Source organism: Neoarius graeffei, chromosome 19 (assembly GCF_027579695.1).
Source record: "Neoarius graeffei isolate fNeoGra1 chromosome 19, fNeoGra1.pri, whole genome shotgun sequence".
Classification (NCBI taxonomy): domain Eukaryota; kingdom Metazoa; phylum Chordata; class Actinopteri; order Siluriformes; family Ariidae; genus Neoarius; species Neoarius graeffei.
In genome coordinates this window covers 57,170,469-57,190,908 of record NC_083587.1, presented here as the reverse complement: position 1 = coordinate 57,190,908, position 20,440 = coordinate 57,170,469, and the positions used below count along the sequence as shown (strand labels likewise).

The following is a 20,440-nucleotide window of genomic DNA, read 5'->3' as shown; positions in this document are numbered from 1 at the left end:
TTTTTAATCTATGCAGTTAGCATTGTTTTGTTACTAGTATCGTATGTTTCTTTTTGCTGTTTAACCGAAGTGTAACTGCTGCCATCTTGACAAGATCACCATCGCAAGAGATTTTCTCTCATTGTTTTTGGCGTCATTACAACATTAACATTTACTTTTATTCATTTACCCCCCAGCAATAATTATGCCAAGCAAGCACAGACTTGTCTTGAGTTTTGAGCCATCACAACAGGGCAGCACTGTGGCCTGAGGTAAAACATGATAGTTTAAGTTTGTTTAAATTACAAAACTGAGTACGGTACACCCAATGACTGTCTCATATACTCTTCATATACTCATACTGTTTAAGTAACGCAATAAAACTAATATTTAAAAGTGGTATTTACTTTTAAACTGTTTGCATAGAATGAACTTTGGGGTTAACAGTGTAATAGTGTTGCAGTGTTCTGCAAATTTGCAATTTAATATTTCAGATCTTGAGACATGAAAGTGCTATTTTAAAAAATAAAAGGTCAGAAATGCTTTCTTTGTCATCTGTTTAGTTCATTTTATTTCCTCAATAATTTTCCTTGATTGAGAAATCGGTCTGGGCTCTTATGGGTTAATCAGTAGCCTGCATATGTTCCATTTACAGTCAAACATTTTGATGAACTCCAGGCTCAATTTTGATTAAATCAAAAATCTGCGAGTAGTACAGTCTGAAGATGCTCTTGCACATTCAGTGTCAATTGAACAAAAAATTATGGGAGGATATACAGTTAGGTCCATAAATATTTGGACAGATACAACATTTTTCTAATTTTGGTTCTCTATATTACCACAATGAATTTTGAACAAAACAATTCAGATGCAGTTGAAGTTCAGACTTTCAGCTTTAATTCAGTGGGTTGAACAAAATGATTGCATAAAAATGTGAGGAACTAAAGCATTTTTTAAACACAATCCCTTCATTTCAGGGGCTCAAAAGTAATTGGACAAATTAAATAATTGTAAATAAAATGTTAATTTCTAATACTTGGTTGAAAACCCTTTGTTGGCAATGACTGCCTGAAGTCTTGAACTCATGGACATCACCAGACGCTGTGTTTCCTCCTTTTTAATGCTCTGCCAGGCCTTTACTGCAGCGGTTTTCAGTTGCTGTTTGTTTGTGGGTCTTTCTGTCTGAAGTTTAGTCTTTAACAAGTGAAATGCATGCTCAATTGGGTTGAGATCAGGTGACTGACTTGGCCATTCAAGAATATTCCACTTCTTTGCTTGAATAAACTCCTGGGTTGCTTTGGCTTTATGTTTTGGGTCATTGTCCATCTGTACTATGAAATGCCGACCAATCAGTTTGGCTGCATTTGGCTGGATTTGAGCACACAGTATGTCTCTGAATACCTCAGAATTCATCTGGCTGCTTCTGTCCTGTGTCACATCATCAGTAAACACTAGTGACCCAGTGCCACTGGCAGCCATGCATGCCCAAGCCATCACACTGCCTCCACCGTGTTTTACAGATGATGTGGTATGCTTTGGATCATGAGCTGTACCACACCTTTGCCATACTTTTTTCTTTCCATCATTCTGGTAGAGATTGATCTTGGTTTCATCTGTCCAAAGAATGTTCTTCCAGAACTGTGCTGGCTTTTTTAGATGTTTTTTAGCAAAGTCCAATCTAGCCTTTTTATTCTTGAGGCTTATGAGTGGCTTGCACCGTGCAGTGAACCCTCTGTATTTAATTTCATGCAGTCTTCTCTTTATGGTAGATTTGGATATTGATACGCCTACCTCCTGGAGAGTGTTGTTCACTTGGTTGGCTGTTGTAAAGGGGTTTCTCTTCACCATGGAAATAATTCTGCGATCATCCACCACTGTTGTCTTCTGTGGGCGTCCAGGTCTTTTTGCATTGATGAGTTCACCAGTGCTTTCTTTCTTTCTTTCTCAGGATGTACCAAACTGTAGATTTTGCCACTCCTAATATTGTAGCAATTTCTCAGATGGGTTTTTTTCTGCTTTCGCAGCTTAAGGATGGCTTGTTTCACCTGCATGGAGAGCGCCTTTGACCGCATGTTTTCTTCACAGCAAAATCTTCCAAATGCAAGCACCACACCTCAAATCAACTCCAGGCCTTTTATCTGATTAATTGAGAATGACATAACGAAGGAATTGCCCACACATGCCCATGAAATAGCCTTTGAGTCAATTGTCCAATTACTTTTGGTCCCTTTAAAAACAGGGTGGCACATGTTAAGGAGCTGAAATTCCTAAACCCTTCATCCAGTTTTAATGTGGATACCCTCAAATGAAAGCTGAAAGTCTGGACTTTATGTCCATGTCCATTATATAACTATAACTTGAATATGTTTCAGTAAACAGGTAAAAAAAAAAAGAAAATTTGTGTCAGTGTCCAAATATATATGGACCTAACTGTAGGTTTAATACGTTTTACAATTTTTGAAGTGAGTGATGGATTGATAAGTTTAGATGTGTTCAATATTTTCTTATCTTCAGACATAATAGTGTAGATGTTTCTTTACCTGCTTGATAGTTTCGACTGAGACTCCAATCTTCCTCAGAAGAGTTATTAGTCCTTAAATTAAATTCATTATAGACGTGAACTTGGGCGGCACGGTGGTGTAGTGGTTAGCGCTGTCGCCTCACAGCAAGAAGGTCCTGGGTTCGAGCCCCGGGGCCGGCGAGGGCCTTTCTGTGTGGAGTTTGCATGTTCTCCCCGTGTCCGCGTGGGTTTCCTCTGGGTGCTCCGGTTTCCCCCACAGTCCAAAGACATGCAGGTTAGGTTAACTGGTGACTCTAAATTGACCGTAGGTGTGAATGTGAGTGTGAATGGTTGTCTGTGTCTATGTGTCAGCCCTGTGATGACCTGGCGACTTGTCCAGGGTGTACCCCGCCTTTCGCCCGTAGTCAGCTGGGATAGGCTCCAGCTTGCCTGCGACCCTGTAGAAGGATAAAGCGGCTAGAGATAATGAGATGAGATAGACGTGAACTTAAAATCATTGTTTTATTTTATGGCCTTGGTGCCCTGGCTTTTGGCCTTCGTGCCCTCAAAAAATTGACAGCACAAAAGGCCAAGTGGCCTTGCCCCTAAAATGATGAAATTCCAGGCCTGGTCCCCAGTGTTCAAGTCTAAGGCTACATCCACACGACAACGGCAACGAGATTTTATTAAAAAAAATATCGCGTCCACATGGGCAACGGATCAGTAAAATATCAGGTACATATGGCAACGCAACGCTTGCTGAAAACGATGCAATACACATGCCACACCTCTAGGGGCGCTGTAAGATGGTCCCATCGGAGACACCAGAACAATAGAAGTAGACGCATGCGCATAAACCCCTTCTTCTACCCGGCGTGAAGCACTCACAGGAACAAACACACAACAACAACAAGATGGCTGCGACTACGCGAGGAAATCATGCCTTCTGTGTGTACAAATTAGTTTTATTAGTGTGCATAGTTTTATATAACTTAATTTTCTTATTGTGTGTGAACATTTTGAAAAGCATTTTTATATAATTTATATAACTTTTTATATTGTGTGTGAACATTTTGAAAAGCAGTCTTATCCAATAAAAAAAAGAAATTCAAGAAATGGTTCAATTACTTGTTTATTTAAAAGAAAAGCTGTATACAAAAGTGAATGCAATGCAGTGGTTCATACAAAACAGCGAGAGTGCTGCTTGTTCTAGTCATGTGGTTGTGACGTCATCGTAAACAAATCCGTTCTACTCATCCAGACGACTTCGCAACGGCGCCGTTGCCAGATTTTTCCACTCTGGAACCCGTTCTCAAAAAATATCGTTGTGGGTCACCCAAAACGCCGGTGCCGTGTGGACGCCAGGCCGAAACGATAAACAATTTATCAGATTCACCTGAATCCGTTGCCGTGTGGACAGGGCCTAAGTCATGAATTATGTGAAACCGTCTCTGCTACTGTGTTGGAATAACGTTACTGCTTGACTGCAACATTTTAGTTAATAGGCGACAGATAAAAAGCTTTTTCATTGCTTAGCAAGCCCCGCCCACTATCAACAGGGCAAATAACATGAGAGAGGGTTAACACTAGCTAGTTCATCACTCAGTAAGCAAGCCCCGCCCACTATCAACAGAGCAATGAACACAGCATGTCACTTCCTTCTCTGGGTGGAGTCTTGCCAAATGACGATTGAAGTTCGAGGTTGTCCCCGTCATCTGCTCGATAGTTCTTCTACATATGGAACACACAGCAGTGCATTTTTTCCCAATGCACGAGAAGTCTATATGAGCAAAGCGGACAATCCTAGGGGCGTCTCTCCAGGCATTTTAGCGCCATTAACGTTAGTTTGTTCCTGAACATGACGTATGAACAGGTGAATGCGCATTCTCTTGCATGAAATTAGTATAAAAATTAATGTAAATATAAATATCTTATGCCAAATTATGGCGGCATGTTACAAAAAATAAAGAAAAACTCTGAGTCCTCGACGCCAATTTACGTGTCCGAATGCAGTTAATGCACGAGTCCGAGTCATCAGTGCTCAAGTCCAAGTCAAGTCAGGAGTCCTTAAAATCAGGGCACGAGTCAGACTCGAGTACTACAAGCCTGACAGAAACTGGATCAGACATGAGACCTCATGCTGCAAAATCTTTTTTATATGATCTACAGAAAGTGTGTGTGTAGTGTGTAACTCTGCTGGAGGATCCCTTTAAAGTTGCACTCCAGCCAAACTTCTTGATATGGATGAACAAAAGCCAATAAGGTTTTAGTGAAACCTGTTCAAGTTTTTAAATATTGCTTTAATGTTAACGACAATCTGAGCAAACTTTTTTTCTTTTTTTAAATTTAACTAAGTATTGGAAAGGTATTGGACGAAGTTCAAGAGATTGTGAAAATTAAATCCTCACAATGTTACAGCTGACCTTTTCTGGAATAATGTTGGTTCTTCTGCTAAACTCACAGTTGTATGATGCGAATTAAGAAAAAAAAAAAAAAAATATATATATATATATATATATATATATATATATATATATATATATATATATATATATATATATTTTTTTTTTTCATCCATTTAGAAAAATTTACACTACCGTTAAAGTTTGGGGTCACTTTGAAATGTCCTTATTTTTGAAAGAAAAGCACTGTTCTTTTCAATGAAGATCACTTTAAACTAATCAGAAATCCACTCTATACATTGCTAATGTGGTAAATGACTATTCTAGCTGCAAATGTCTGGTTTTTGGTGCAATATCTCCATAGGTGTATAGAGGCCCATTTCCAGCAACTCTCACTCCAGTGTTCTAATGGTACAATGTGTTTGCTCATTGCCTCAGAAGGCTAATGGATGATTAGAAAACCCTTGTACAATCATGTTAGCACAGCTGAAAACAGTTTAGCTCTTGAGAGAAGCTATAAAACTGACCTTCCTTTGAGCAGATTGAGTTTCTGGAGCATCACATTTGTGGCGTCGATTAAATGCTCAAAATGGCCAGAAAAATGTCTTGACTATATTTTCTATTCATTTTACAACTTATGGTGGTAAATAAAAGTGTGACTTTTCATGGAAAACACAAAATTGTCTGGGTGACCCCAAACTTTTGAACGGTAGTGTACATACATTGTGTAATTCATTGACAAATAAGAATAATTGCAAGAACTTATTTAACCAACTTGGACTGTACATGTGATCTGTTCATCTCATCTCATCTCATTATCTGTAGCCGCTTTATCCTGTTCTACAGGGTCGCAGGCAAGCTGGAGCCTATCCCAGCTGACTACGGGCGAAAGGCGGGGTACACCCTAGACAAGTCGCCAGGTCATCACAGGGCTGACACATAGACACAGACAACCATTCACACTCACATTCACACCTACGGTCAATTTAGAGTCACCAGTTAACCTAACCTGCATGTCTTTGGACTGTGGGGGAAACCGGAGCACCCGGAGGAAACCCACACGGACACGGGGAGAACATGCAAACTCCACACAGAAAGGCCCTCGCCGGCCACGGGGCTCGAACCCGGACCTTCTTGCTGTGAGGCGACAGCGCTAACCACTACACCACCGTGCCACCCAGAACCGGCATCTCATCTCATCTCATTATCTCTAGCCACTTTATCCTTCTACAGGGTCGCAGGCAAGCTGGAGCCTATCCCAGCTGACTACGGGTGAAAGGCGGGGTACACCCTGGACAAGTCGCCAGGTCATCACAGGGCTGACACATAGACACAGACAACCATTCACACTCACATTCACACCTACGGTCAATTTAGAGTCACCAGTTAACCTAACCTGCATGTCTTTGGACTGTGGGGGAAACCGGAGCACCCGGAGGAAACCCACGCGGACACGGGGAGAACATGCAAACTCCACACAGAAAGGCCCTCGCCGGCCACGGGGCTCGAACCCGGGACCTTCTTGCTGTGAGGCGACAGCGCTAACCACTACACCACCGTCCAGAACCGGCATGTTTATGTTAATTAAAAATATTTATATGATATTCAGAAAGGAAAATACACTGTTTTAGCCATTTATATTATCTGTAGTAGAGAACAAGCAATAAAATATCTCCTTGGTATAAATTGCTTTCTTTTATGGGGTGTGCAAACTTTTGCACCACCGTACTATTAAACTGTATCAAAGCTGAAATATGGAGGTGGTTTACGATACAGAATTGTTTTATAGATTTTACATTTAACCAGTGTATGGACCGGTTATATTTACCGTAGGATGTGTGACAGTTAATTATCACCTCAGTGAAAAGGTCGAAACCCCTGTGTGCTGGAAAGCTTGTGATACATCGCAGCCTGAAGGTTGAAACCCTCATAACAAGCAATAAATCAGTTCAACACAAACACACTCTAATTTTCATCAGAAAATTGAGTGAGAATTATGGAAAGGTCTGATTCCGGTATCACCAGCTGTCTTTATTTCATCAGTCAGAAATGTATTTTGATGAAAATTCCACTCAGTTGTTTATTGTTTATTCAAGAATGCATTATTTTGACTTGAATCACTTTGTCTCTTTTGGGAGAAATCCTCATATCTGATCCTGAGCGTCTTGTTTGCACACAGTTCGACTATGTTTTATAATCGGCATGTATTTTATTCAAATACTATCACATCTATGCTACTCGTCGTCTTTTAATACCGAAATCCTGATATTGTCTCGGTATGTGCTATAAGTTTTCATCTAAAGTACGATTCACATACTTTTGAACAGCAGTGTATATTACGTATGGAATAAAACACAATACAACTTGATGCAAAGTAGAATTTGACAGCATCATGTCATTCCAAAGTGTTTTATTTTTTTATTTATTAAAGTATGACACAATCACTTACATATATAGAGGATGTTACATGGTGGCACAAAGACATGAAGTTTATCTTCGAATGGTGAATGTACAGCAGGGGCGATTTCTCAGAGACAACAAGGGAAGCCGAGCTTCCCCTAAAATTCTCTCCCCAAACTGCGGCGTCTACGACGTTGAATTCTCATTAAAACAATAACTTGCATAACATATAATATATGCCCAAGATTGTATTTATGTTCATAACTATCCTGTAACTTATTTGAGTGATGTCTGACGAACTTGTAGTTCGCTACGAGAATCACCTTTGCTGCCAGGCTGTAACCTTTCTTATTTCAATGGGCTCTATGGACTGGCAGCAGTGTTGCCAGATTGGGCGGTTTTAAGTGCATTTTGGCGGGTTTTGAGCATATTTTGGGATGAAAACGTCAGCAGTATCTGGCAACACTGACTGGCAGCCGGGTATCCGTTGCAGTCTACGAGACGGCTCTGAACAGCCAATTTCGGCTAGTTGTTATTGGTTAAAATCAACAAAATCGTCACTTCCAGGGAAGCCGGGCTTCTCTGGGACTAAACGAGACAGTGGGAGGGACAAGAAGCCGGGCTGATAAAGGATTATTGGAGGTAGTGTTTGAAAGACATGAGGAGGGCGGTACTTTGCCGAGGAACACGGAAGTATGATCAGTCAGTCCCTAGCGGATGTCGAGAAAGTGCAGTCGTGTGCCAAAGTGCTGTCCGAATTTCTTTTCATATAAACGTTTCTTCTCATTGATGTCTCTGTACATTACTCTGTAAATAAATGTAAATATTACTTGTTGTGCTCCGTTAACTTTCATCCATTCTATCAGTTTGATCATTCGTGAATTCACTCGTTTATTTCATTTGTAGTTCAATCTGGTTGTAGGCTAGCTTGAGCCTTATTGGGATCTGCAGTGCTAGCTGCTAACAGAAATTGGTGAAGTCTCTGGAAAGCACAACCAGCTGGTATGACAGGGTCACAGACCATTTTCTGGAAAAGGAGCGGAGGGCAGAATTTGTGTATAAATAGTGTTCATGTTCATGAATCTGAAGTGTGTATATTGTTCAGTAATGTTAAGAGAATGGTGGGCTCTGTGTTATAGGTTATACCTGGGTATAATATTCAAGGTTCTGTGTGTTGCATAGCCTACCTGGTTATGAATTTCCAGACTGTGTTGCAGAAGATGTTCAAGGATGTGTTGCACAGCTGGGTGTTGTGTTAAAGACTCTGTGTTGCATATCAGGGTATGATGTTCAAGGCTCTTCGTTGAATAGCCAGTGATTTTGGGATGTTTGATATTTTTGATTAAGGATATGAGGCACTAGCCTGGCAAGCCAGACTATAACATGAAATGTACAAGCAAAAATACTTTCTGCCACTAGGTAGGGTTGTCTAGTTCACTATGCTAATGGGGCACACCTTTCTATGCTTTGATATCCGGCCTACAGGTTTTACGATGAATGCGTAAAATGGGCTTCCCCTGTTTTAAAAACCAGCAGCCGCCACTGATGTACAGTATATATATTTTTCAACACGAGAAGATAAACTTCATATCTTCGCACCATCGTGTCATGTTCTTTATATTATATGAACACATCCACAAAAAAAAAGCAAGTCAATCAAAAGAATATTAATTTTGAACCGGTTCGCCATTTTGACAACGCACATCTAGTCAGCGGGAACACACTCGGAGTGACGTCATCGGAGTGCAATATCAGGACTTATTATACATACAGGACACTTCTTCCATAGAATAAAAACGTGTTCTATTCCCTTCTAGCGGGTTTCATTCATTTGGTTCGATAGCATGCAATATTGTTAGCATATCGCTTATCCTGCGTGTATTACATCAGTCTACCCAATGAGCATGAGCGTTGAATATGGTTTTATGATATTGCATGCTTGTCAAGATGACACGACGTCGGAGACATAAAACTTCCGCACTAGCAAGTGAATGTGACAATTTGTAAACAAACATGGCCGCCAGGTTTGCGTTGTTAAATACGGAAGATTTTGAGAGAATTTTGAAAGAGAAAGATGCGTTGAACGCCCGAAAGGAATGTGTATGTAGTATAATGATAATATTGGCTGGCTTTTTTTTCATGGTATATCAGATCTATTCCATTCATCTACTCGTCTTCGACTTGTTCAGTATCATGCTAGCTGAATGGAATATATCTGATATACCACTCAATGCCAGGCAATATTATTTAAATATGTCACTCAGATCCGTGATGTATTTCGTATGAAAAATGCAACTTTTTCAACACGAGAAGGTAAACTTCATATCTTCAAGCCAACGTGTGATTTTTCTTTTTATTATACAGACACATTTCACAAACAAAACCTACTCAAATTTATCAAAACAATTCATTGATTTCTTCACGAGTGACATATTGAGTAATATGTCACAGTTGTTGTTCTCCATGTCCCGGATGGAGCTCGTATGAAAAGTACGAGTGGTGTATTTCCCAGTAAAACACTAATTTCCATATAATAACATTATATGTTTGACACAGTGACTTTTTTTTTTTAAAAGATATTTTTTGGGCTTTTTTCACCTTTATTAGATAGGACAGTGTAGAGACAGAAAATGAGCAGGAGAGAGAGACGGGGAGGGATCGGGAAACGACCTCGGGTCGGAGTCGAACCCAGGTCCCCGGATTTATGGTATAGCGCCTTATCCACCTGAGCCATGATGCTCCCACACAGTGACTTTGAAATACATGGACAGTATAATGTCTCTAAAACGTGCTGGCTGGCTGCAGTACAGTTTTTAGTCCCGCTCATTCTCATCTCATCTCATTATCTGTAGCCGCTTTATCCTGTTCTACAGGGTCGCAGGCAAGCTGGAGCCTATCCCAGCTGACTACGGGCGAAAGGCGGGGTACACCCTGGACAAGTCGCCAGGTCATCACAGGGCTGACACATAGACACAGACAACCATTCACACTCACATTCAAGGTCAATTTAGAGTCACCAGTTAACCTAACCTGCATGTCTTTGGACTGTGGGGGAAACCGGAGCACCCGGAGGAAACCCACGCGGACACGGGGAGAACATGCAAACTCCGCACAGAAAGGCCCTCGCTGGCCCCGGGGCTCGAACCCAGGACCTTCTTGCTGTGAGGCGACAGCGCTAACCACTACACCACCGTGCCGCCTGTCAAAATGTTGAATTATCTTAATATTAGAATTTTTTAATTTTTTTAAAATATTGATTATTTCCTGAATTTTTCAATCACTTTCTTAATATTCTGTTTTTCTTTTTCTGAAAATACCACAAGTTGGCCTAGTGGTTAGTGCGTCCGCCTCCCAATCAGGAGATCGCGAGGAGTTCTTTTTTTTTTGGGGGGGGGGGGGCTTTTTTCACCTTTTATTATTGGATAGGACAGTGTAGAGACAGGAAACGAGCGGGAGAGAGAGAGAGAGATGGGGAGGGATCGGGAAATGACCCCGGGTCGGAATCAAACCCGGGTCCCCGGACCCATGGTATGGCGCCCCATCCACCCGAGCCACGACGTCCCCAAGATCGCGAGGAGTTCTACTGATGGTTGGGTCATACCAAAGACCATCATAAAAATGCTGGCAACTACTGCTGTCTGGCAAGGCATGCTGCAATACAGATGCAAAGTGGGGAAGTTAAACTCTCTCGGTTACCAGAGGACCCGCCCCCACTGTAACCCTAGCTGTACAGGCAAGAGGCCGGGGGCTATTGAAACGGAGATCAGTGCCGCACCCATATGCCTCAAAGACCTGGTTAGTACTGGGACAGGAGACTACCTGGGAAGACCAGATTCTGGTGTGAGAGGGACTTTGATTTGAATTTTTTTTTACTTTTCTGAAAATGTGACTTTCTTGAAATATTCATCATTTTCAAGAAACTCGCTGATTCTCAAAATTCTGACTTTTTATGCAAAAAAATTTTTTTTGTTATTTTGATTTTTTTCCCAAACTGATGTTTCTTATGTCAACTTTTCATCTTTTTACATTTTGGTTTGGCTTGGCTTTAGAGTAAAAGTGTGCAGGTGCTAAACTGGCCTGCCTGCCTCCCATTGAAAATGTATGGTGCATTATGAAGCGCAAAATAGAACAACGGAGACCCTGGACTGTTGGGCAACGGAAGTCGTATACCAAGCAAGAACGGGAAAGAATTTCACTTTCAAAACTTCAGTAATTAGTGTCCTCCTTTCCCAAACACTTCCGGAATGTTATAAAAATGTCTCTTTCCAGAAGACTTCAGTTTTCTTTTTTTTTTTTTTTCAAAACGACACACTTTTTAAATTTTTTTTAATTGTTAGACTTGTATACTGCATGTCAGCTAAACGAGTGTACATTGTTACTATAGAAACAATAATGTTGTGTACTACATCTAAGCTTTTTTCCCCCCAGTAAAAATAAGTCATATTTCTCAGTTCATGTACAGTATATCCATTTCTTATTCAGGTTTTCAAATTCTAGAGTATTTAATTTCAACCCAGCTGGAAGTTTAACCAAAAACATTAATACAGGGTGTTTGAAACAGTTTGAGTAACATGCAAATTAAATGTAGACCACCTTTCAGATTTTTCAAGTGTAGGTCATAAAAAGAATTTTCCCTGACACCCAGTTCATCTCATCTCATCTCCTCTCATTATCTCTAGCCGCTTTATCCTGTTCTACAGGGTCGCAGGCAAGCTGGAGCCTATCCCAGCTGACTACGGGCGAAAGGCGGGGTACACCCTGGACAAGTCGCCAGGTCATCACAGGGCTTGACACCCAGCTATTTTTGTTTAGTGGACTGAAAGCTACTGAATTCGAATCACAGACTTCCAATTTTATTAGGTTTTTTTTTTTAAATAGAACAATTAATGAATTTAAGGTCACGTGGCCCTAACTTCTCCATTATTTTTTCCTGCTTCACCATGACGCAATTCAAGATACTATGTCATGCATCACGTGGTGGGCTTTCCCCATTCACACAAGGCATTGTGGGATACAAATTATTGTTTGTTTAATTATTGTTTGTGTCACAATAAAACAACAATTTGCACCTTTAAAGTCGTAGGCATGTTGTGTAAATCAAATGGTGCTAACCGTTCGAAAATCCATTTTAATTCCAGCTTGTAATGCGACAAAACAGGACAAACACCAAGGGGGATGAATACTTTTGCAAGACACTCTATGTATGTGTAATATATTATATAAGGGATCTAGCTTTCCAACAAGAATAGTGAATATGCTCAGTGTTTGGGATGAGAATATGATTTCAGGTGACATTTACCATCATGTCCTTTCTTGTTTCCAACTTGTAGCTTGGTATTATCACATTTGCATTTGTCCCTTTACCTTTCAAAATGCAAAGCATCTCTGATTATCGAGGTATTTTTGTCCAGGTCACTGTTAAAAGTGAAGTTCGTCCCCTTTACTCCGGCTCCTCGTCCTCGTCTTTGTCCTCACCTCGATTTAATTAAAGTGTACCTGAGAGAAGATTGCATTCTGAGAACACTCGTGTCATTAGAGCGAATCCAAGCCTCTGGCACTGCAGTTTATTAAGGGACGATTCTGCTGACACGAAAGGGCACCGAGATATTTTCACTCATTTGGATGTGAAGCCGTTGTCATGGCTGCCACGCTGGTCTGCATATGGATCATTCCCTCTGATGTCTCATAAACCCTTCATATCCACTGGCACTTTAAAGTCGACGCCACTGTCGGCCCCAGAGCGGATGGTGGGCTTTTCTAAAGCCCTCTATAAGCACCAAGCTGTGCGCGTCAGCTTGTGAATCGGGGAAGAACAGCTCACGGCTTTGCGTTCTACTTTCTTTCTTTCAGTATAAACATGTGCTACTGTGTGCATTTGGATGAAGAAAAGGTCACGGCTGACTTTTTGTGTCATCCTTTCTTGTCATTTCTGCAGGAAGATGGAAGGGCTGCGCACGCCGAGAGACGAACGTAGGAGGGCGCAACACAACGAAGGTGAGTGTGTGTGTGTGTGGATGTACTGCTTTTTAATGCTGTAGATGTTCTTGGTTATTGGATTTGGAGCGTTCTACCAAATATGGGTCCAATCTAAAAGCATCAGAGGGATGAAATTGCTTTTGATGCCTCATTCAGCAATACCATGAGTCCACCACTAGAGAGTGGTGTAGATTGACCAGAATATTGTGTGTGTGTGTGGTTTTTTTTTTTTTTTCTCCTTTCTTGTCGCAAAACACTGCATTCCAGTCATGTTTACAGCATCCTTGTTGAATTCATGTCCCCGTCTTAAAGGAATAGTCCTTGGTTGTTCAACCTAATCTATGTGCCAGTGTATAGATGACAAGAATTTGGACATCTTAATGTCTTAGGATGAGAAAAACACATGAAGAAAGTCTTATCAAAATCATTTCAATGGAGTTTTCCAATACTAAAGCAACACAAAAATAAGGAAATGTTTTGTTTTTTTTGGTGTCTGTATGCCATTTGGCTGAAGGTGAGGTGTCTCCGTGTTTCATAAACACATCTACATTATCGAGTCGGTACAAAAAGATTTTAGAGTTCCAAACATTCGTTCATTTTCCAGCACAAAATTAAATGTTACAGGGGAAAAAAAAAGTTTCTATCTGAGCAGCATATTACATAAGAGAGCACTTTTCAGATTAAAAAAGAAAGCATAATGAAGGCTGCTGGGTTTTGGTGCAAAATGAAAAGCGAGTGTGACAAAGTGTCCAGAAGAACTGTGGCTGGTTCTGTAAGATGCTCAGTGAAACCTACAGCTCATTTCCGCATAAAACTGCACTCACTGTACACATTGTGTGTGTGTGTGTGTATGTGTGTATATATATATATATATATATATATATATATATATATATATATATATATATATATATATCTCACACACATACAGTGGATATAAAAAGCATACACACCCCGTTAAAATGATAGGTTTTTCTGATGTAAAAGAAAAAAACGAGACCATGATAAATAATTTCAAAACTTTTCCCACCTTTAATTTGACCTATAACCTGTACAGTTCAGTACAACCACTGTGAAACATAGCACCCAATTCAAATTGTCTTATGGTGTAGCCAATAGCCATAAACTAATCAATAATGGTGAAGCATTACAAGGCATCAGCTGTCATTCAACAATGTTTGTAGCTTCTCCCGGACTTTTAGTTAAAAACTACTGCCATATGTGGGTGTTTTTTTTTTTTTCGGTCGGGCACCACCCGAACTGATAATCACATCATCAGCTTTTCTTTGGCTAGTCAGACACAAGGTACGCCATCACTCTTGCCGGAGCAATTGGGGGTTAGGTGCCTTGCTGAAGGGTACTTAAGCCAGTCCTGCTGGTCCAGGGAATTGAACCAGCGACCTTTTGGTCCCAAAGCTGCTTCAATAACCATTAGGCCATGGCTTCCCCCATTAAATACCATTACACTACCGTTCAAAAGTTTGGCGTCACTTTTGGCCCTTTTCCACTACCCTTTTTCAGCTCGCTTCAGCTCACTTCAGCCCGACACGGCTCGCGTTTCGACTACCTCAGAGCAGCACAACTCGGCTCGCTTCAGCCCTGCTTAGCACCCAAAACTCGCACGGTTTTGGAGTGGGGCTGAAGCGAGCCAAACTGAGCCGAGTGGGGCTAGGGGCGTGAGGAGACACTCCCCTGTGCATTGATTGGTGAGGAGGAGTGTCCTCACATGCCCACACACGCCCCGCGAGCACGCTGGGATCTGTAAACACCGTAAACCCGGAAGAAGAATTACGAATTACGAGAATTTCTGAAGCCTTATGTGCCTCGCCTCATCTATACGCTCTTGCCAGTATCTGTTGGCATTGCCGGTGACAACAAGCCACAGCACCAAGACCAGCAACACTAACGACTCCATGTCCTCCATGTTTATTGTTTACTATCCGGGTCGTGAGACTACCGCTTAAAAGCTCACTGATGTCACTGTTTGCGCCGCCTAACGACATCACGTGACGTCCACCCACTTTCGCTAACTCCACCCAATGTGTCCACCCACTTCCAGCCAGCACGGTTCAGCGCGATTGTAGTCGAAATGCAACTCCAACAGCCCCACTCAGCTCGACTCAGCCCAACTCAGCACGGCACGGCTCAGCCCAACTCAGCCGCGTTTGTAGTGGAAAAGCGGCATTTGAAATGTCCTTATTATTAAATGTCCTTATAAAAGCACTGTTCTTTTCAGTGAATATCACTTTAAACTAATCAGAAATACACTCTATACATTGCTAATGTGGTAAATGACTATTCTAGCTGCAAATGTCTGGTTTTTGGTGCAATATCTCCATAGGTGTATAGAGGCCCATTTCCAGCAACTCTCACTCCAGTGTTCTAATGGTACAATGTGTTTGCTCATTGCCTCAGAAGGCTAATGGATGATTAGAAAACCCTTGTACAATCATGTTAGCACAGCTGAAAACAGTTTAGCTCTTTAGAGAAGCTATGAAACTGACCTTCCTTTGAGCAGATTGAGTTTCTGGAGCATCACATTTGTGGGGTCGATTAAATGCTCAAAACGGCCAGAAAAATGTCTTGACTATATTTTCTATTCATTTGACAACTTATGGTGGTAAATAAAAGTGTGACTTTTCATGGAAAACACAAAATTGTCTGGGTGACCCCAAACTTTTGAATGGTAGTGTATATGCCATACAACTGGACTGAATTTAACAACTGCCCTTAGACATCAGTCGTAAGTGAAGTTGGAGTAAATAGGTTTTCTGCTTTCTTAGTACAGAGAAAAGTCGTCGTCGTCTTCTTCTTTTGGCTGCTCCTGATTAGGGGTCGTCTCCATTGCTTGCTCCCGGTCTTCCACATCCTTCTCTGCCACTTTCATGTCCTCCCTCACCACATCTATGTATCTCCTCTTTGGCCTTCCTCGTTTTCGTGTGCCTAGCAGCTTCATCCTCAACATTCTCCTTCCAGCATCTCTTCTCAGGATGTGCCCGTACCATCTCAGTCTCATCTCTCTTAGCTTAATTCCCAAGCTCTCCACATGTGCTGTCCCTCTCATGTGCTCGTTCCTTATCCTGTCCAACCTCCCATCACAAACCTTAACATCCTCAACTCCACCACCTCCAACTTTGCCTCCTGTCTCTTCGTTAAGGGTACGGTCTCCAATCCATACATCACAGCTTGTCTCACTACTGTCTTATACATCTTACTTTTCACTTTTGCTGGGACTTTCCTATCACAGGTTTATAGCAATCATATTGAACAGCTCTGGAGTTTTCCTTTAACGTTATTTTAAGAGTTCAATGAAACTCAAGTGATTTATTTTTTTTATTTTAATTTTTTTCTAAATTAACCCTTGTTGCTTTCAGAGACCGTGTCAACATTTAGACTTCACATCACAAACCAGTGACTGTGAAGCTGAAGAACAATTCAAGTCAATACCGTACATCCGAACTTATACTATGTGCATAATCCTTTCTAGGAAAGACTTTTCTTTCTGCAAGCTAATTTAATATTATTTTCCAATGTGGAAAACGTTCCGAGTACAGCTCGCCCCGTCCCGCTCCCTTATAACATCTATCTCATCCTTGAGAGTGGAAGTCTTTTCAGGCATCTTTGCTTTCTTCTCAGTCGATTGTGCCAATTTTAAAACCTTTTTAGGGCCCATTTTGTAAAATTGCTGTTATTTATTACAATGAAAATTCACACCATGAAAAAGAAAAACGCAGCAATTTGTGTAAATGCCCTGAATGCGCTACGCAGTCTGCGGATAATGCTGGATCACCTAGAATTAGTCCAGTTAACTTGGGTCTGTTGTTTAGTTTGGGTTGGGTTTTTTTTCCCTCTGATCCAAAAGCGCCCGCACGCACGCACGCACACACACACACACACACACACACACACACACACACACACACCCCCACCCACCACCCAGCCTGCCAAAAATATTGTGCATATTGTCAGAAATTACTATAGTAATTAAATTAAATAGTGGGAAGTTGAATGTTTCGTTATCAGGAGTCTGAATTTGAGTTGTACGTATACATTTATGGCCGGCACGGTGGTGTAGTGGTTAGCACTGTCGCCTCACAGCATGAAGGTTCTGGGTTCGAACCCAGCAGTCGGCGAGGGCCTTTCTGTGTGGAGTTAGCATGTTCTCCCCGTGTCCGCGTGGGTTTCCTCCGGGTGCTCCGGTTTCCCCCACAGTCCAAAGACATGCAGGTTAGGTTAACTGGTGACTCTAAATTGACCGTAGGTGTGAGTGTGAATGGTTGTCTGTGTCTATGTGTCAGCCCTGTGATGACCTGGCGACTTGTCCAGGGTGTACCCCGCCTCTCACCCGTAGTCAGCTGGGATAGGATTCAGCTTGCCTGCGACCCTGTAGAACAGGATAAGCGGTTATGGATAATGGATGGTATATATTTACTCCAACTGATATTACTTTATTGCTAATTAGCAAACTGATATAACTTCGGACAAAGCTCAAAGGAAATGGATCAAATAATATACTACAAAAATCCGTTCAACTGCATTGCACCCAGGGTCAAATGTGTTCTGAATTAAATAGATAGATAAATAAGCTTCTTGTTCATGCTACAAGTTGTCACCTGAATGACCTACACTTTTCGAAAAGGTTACCTTGTCACTGGGGTGGTGCTATTTAACAGTTATTCCACGAAATTGACTCTATAAGCCGTGCACAAGAAGATTGAGTGGAATAACTTTTTTTCAATCCACATTTACTGGATTTTGAGAAACGGAGCATTTTTATTTTTTTGCAAATTAGGTAAATAAAAAGTTTATACAAAACGTCTGACAAAATCATTTCCGCTTAGAATGTAAACAAACCGGCGAAATGACAGCAGCACTTTGTGAAAAATGCGATAATAATAAGAATTAAAGCCGCAAGCGGCCTCGACGGGCCCTCGCGCCAGCGGCCAAGGGGGGCGGGGGCATGCGTCCCCGCGAAATACCTTCCACAGCTTCTTCGGCAAGAGACATTACTCCCGCAATGGCGACAAAGCACAGAATTGGACACATGGCAACGATAGGGTCTCGCACTGAACGGTGCTCGGGCCCTAATAATAATAGCGCCCCAATAAGGGTCTTGTAAAGAGTTTGCTTGCTAAGTTTGACAAATCAGAAGCTGCAATATCATTTCTGCCATAACCAGCACCCCCAGGGGCGAAAGTGCACAAAATTTGGCGTACGTGTCAGGTGAGCTATGAAGAGTTTGCGTATGAAGTTTGATGACAATTGAGTAAATAGAAGATGAGATATAGATTTTTGAAGAATAAAATTTTTGGTTTTTCCCATGTCAGTAGGTGGCGCTATGCTGTACATGAGCGATTATGAGTTGGAGAAATAAGTGTCTACAACAGCAACGCACGAGCACAAGGTAGTGGTGTGAAGGAAAAGCATTATGGAATTATTGACCAAAAGCCCGTTTTGGAGCAATTGCGGCGGCCCAAAACAGCGCCCCCCATGGACGAAAATTCCCAAAAGGTGGTATACATGACATGGGAGGTAGTAAGAGGGTGGCCGTGAAGTTTGACCAAATTTGAGGAAAGATTGGAATTTTTGCCCCAAAATAGCGCCCCCAGTGGCGAAATATCACAGAAAGTGGGTAACATGTCAGAAGCCCAATGCGTGATGTGCGTGTGAAGTATGAGCAGTTTTGAGCAAGTAGAAGATTTGTTATGAATTTTTAAGCATGTAAAATGTTGCATTGAAAATTGATTGACGTATAACTTCTGAACGGTTTATGCTACGTGAAACCTATTTAGTAACTTTTGTCAGCCATGTGTGTAGATGATGTGTATCAATTTTGGTGACATTCCTATGAACGGTCTAGGAGGAGTTGCGCCGTCTTCGTGGCCATGCACTTCGCACAAAAGTGAAATAACCTCACTTCGTGTTGGGCGTGGCTAATGCATTGGCATAACATTTTTGTCCGGCTTAGTGAGATACATAGGCGTACCAAATGGCATGCCAGTACTACAAACTACATGGCAACCAGGCACCTTAATGCGGGAGGCCAAAATCACAACGAGTTAGGGGGCGCTATAGAGGCCCTGAGGCCCGCCTGGATCTGGGCTTCTGGTTCTCAGTAGCGGTGGCAGTCTAAGAAAAAGGAGCCAAATTTCGTGCGTTGTCGACCATGGCAAGCGCCCCAATAAGGGTCTTGTAAAGAGTGTGCTTGGCAAGTTTGACAAATCAGAAGCTGCAATATCATTTTTGCCATAACCAGCACCCCCAGGGGCGAAAGTGCACAAAATTTGGCGTAGACGTCAGGTGAGCTATGAAGAGTTTGCGTATGAAGTTTGATGACAAATGAGTAAATAGAAGATGAGATATAGATTTTTGAAGAATAAATTTTTTGGTTTTTCCCATGTCAGTAGGTGGCGCTACGCTGTACATGAGCGATTATGAGTTGGAAAAATAAGTGTCTACAACAGCAACGTACAATCACAAGGTAGTGGTGTGAAGGAAAAGCATAATTTAATTATTTACCAAAAACCCGTTTTGGAGCAATTGCGTCGGCCAAAAACAGCGCCCCCCATGGACGAAAATTTCCAAAACGTGGTATACATGACATGGGAGGTAGTAAGAGGGTGGCCGTGAAGTTTGACCAAATTTGAGGAAAGATTGGAATTTTTGCCCCAAAATAGCGCCCCCAGTGGCGAAATATCACAGAAATTGGGTAACATGTCAGAAGCCCAATGAGTGATTTGCGTGTGAAGTATGAGCAGTTTTGAGCAATCAGAAGATTTGTTATGAATTTTTAAGCATGTAAAATTTTGCATCGAAAATTGATTGACGTATAACTTCTGAACGGTTTATCCTACCTGAAACGTATTTAGTAACTTTTGTCAGCCATGTCTGTAGATGATGTGTATCAATTTTGGTGACATTCCTATGAACGGTCTAGGAGGAGTTGCGCTGTCTTCGTGGCCATGCATTTCGCACAAAAGTGAAATTACCTCACTTCCTGTTGGGCGTGGCTAATGCATTGGCATTACATTTTTGTCCGGCTTAGTGAGATACATATGCCTACCAAATGGCATGCCACTACTACAAACTACATGGCACCCAGGCACCGTAACGCGGGAGGCCAAAATCACAATGACTTAGGGGGCGCTATAGAGGCCCTGAGCCCCGGCCAAGTTTGGGCTTC

At 41.7% G+C, this 20,440-nt stretch overlaps 1 protein-coding gene across 5 annotated transcripts in view; it reads left to right on the top strand.

Annotated features, from left to right (window-relative positions):
- LOC132867437 (upstream stimulatory factor 2) overlaps positions 1-20,440 on the top strand; it is a 107,332-nt gene that overhangs the window by 32,508 nt on the left and 54,384 nt on the right. For all 5 annotated transcript variants that reach the window (XM_060900345.1, XM_060900346.1, XM_060900343.1 and 2 more), the window contains one exon: positions 13,217-13,275. In XM_060900345.1, coding sequence (XP_060756328.1) covers positions 13,217-13,275 — 59 coding nt within the window. The remainder of the gene's footprint in view (positions 1-13,216; positions 13,276-20,440) is intronic.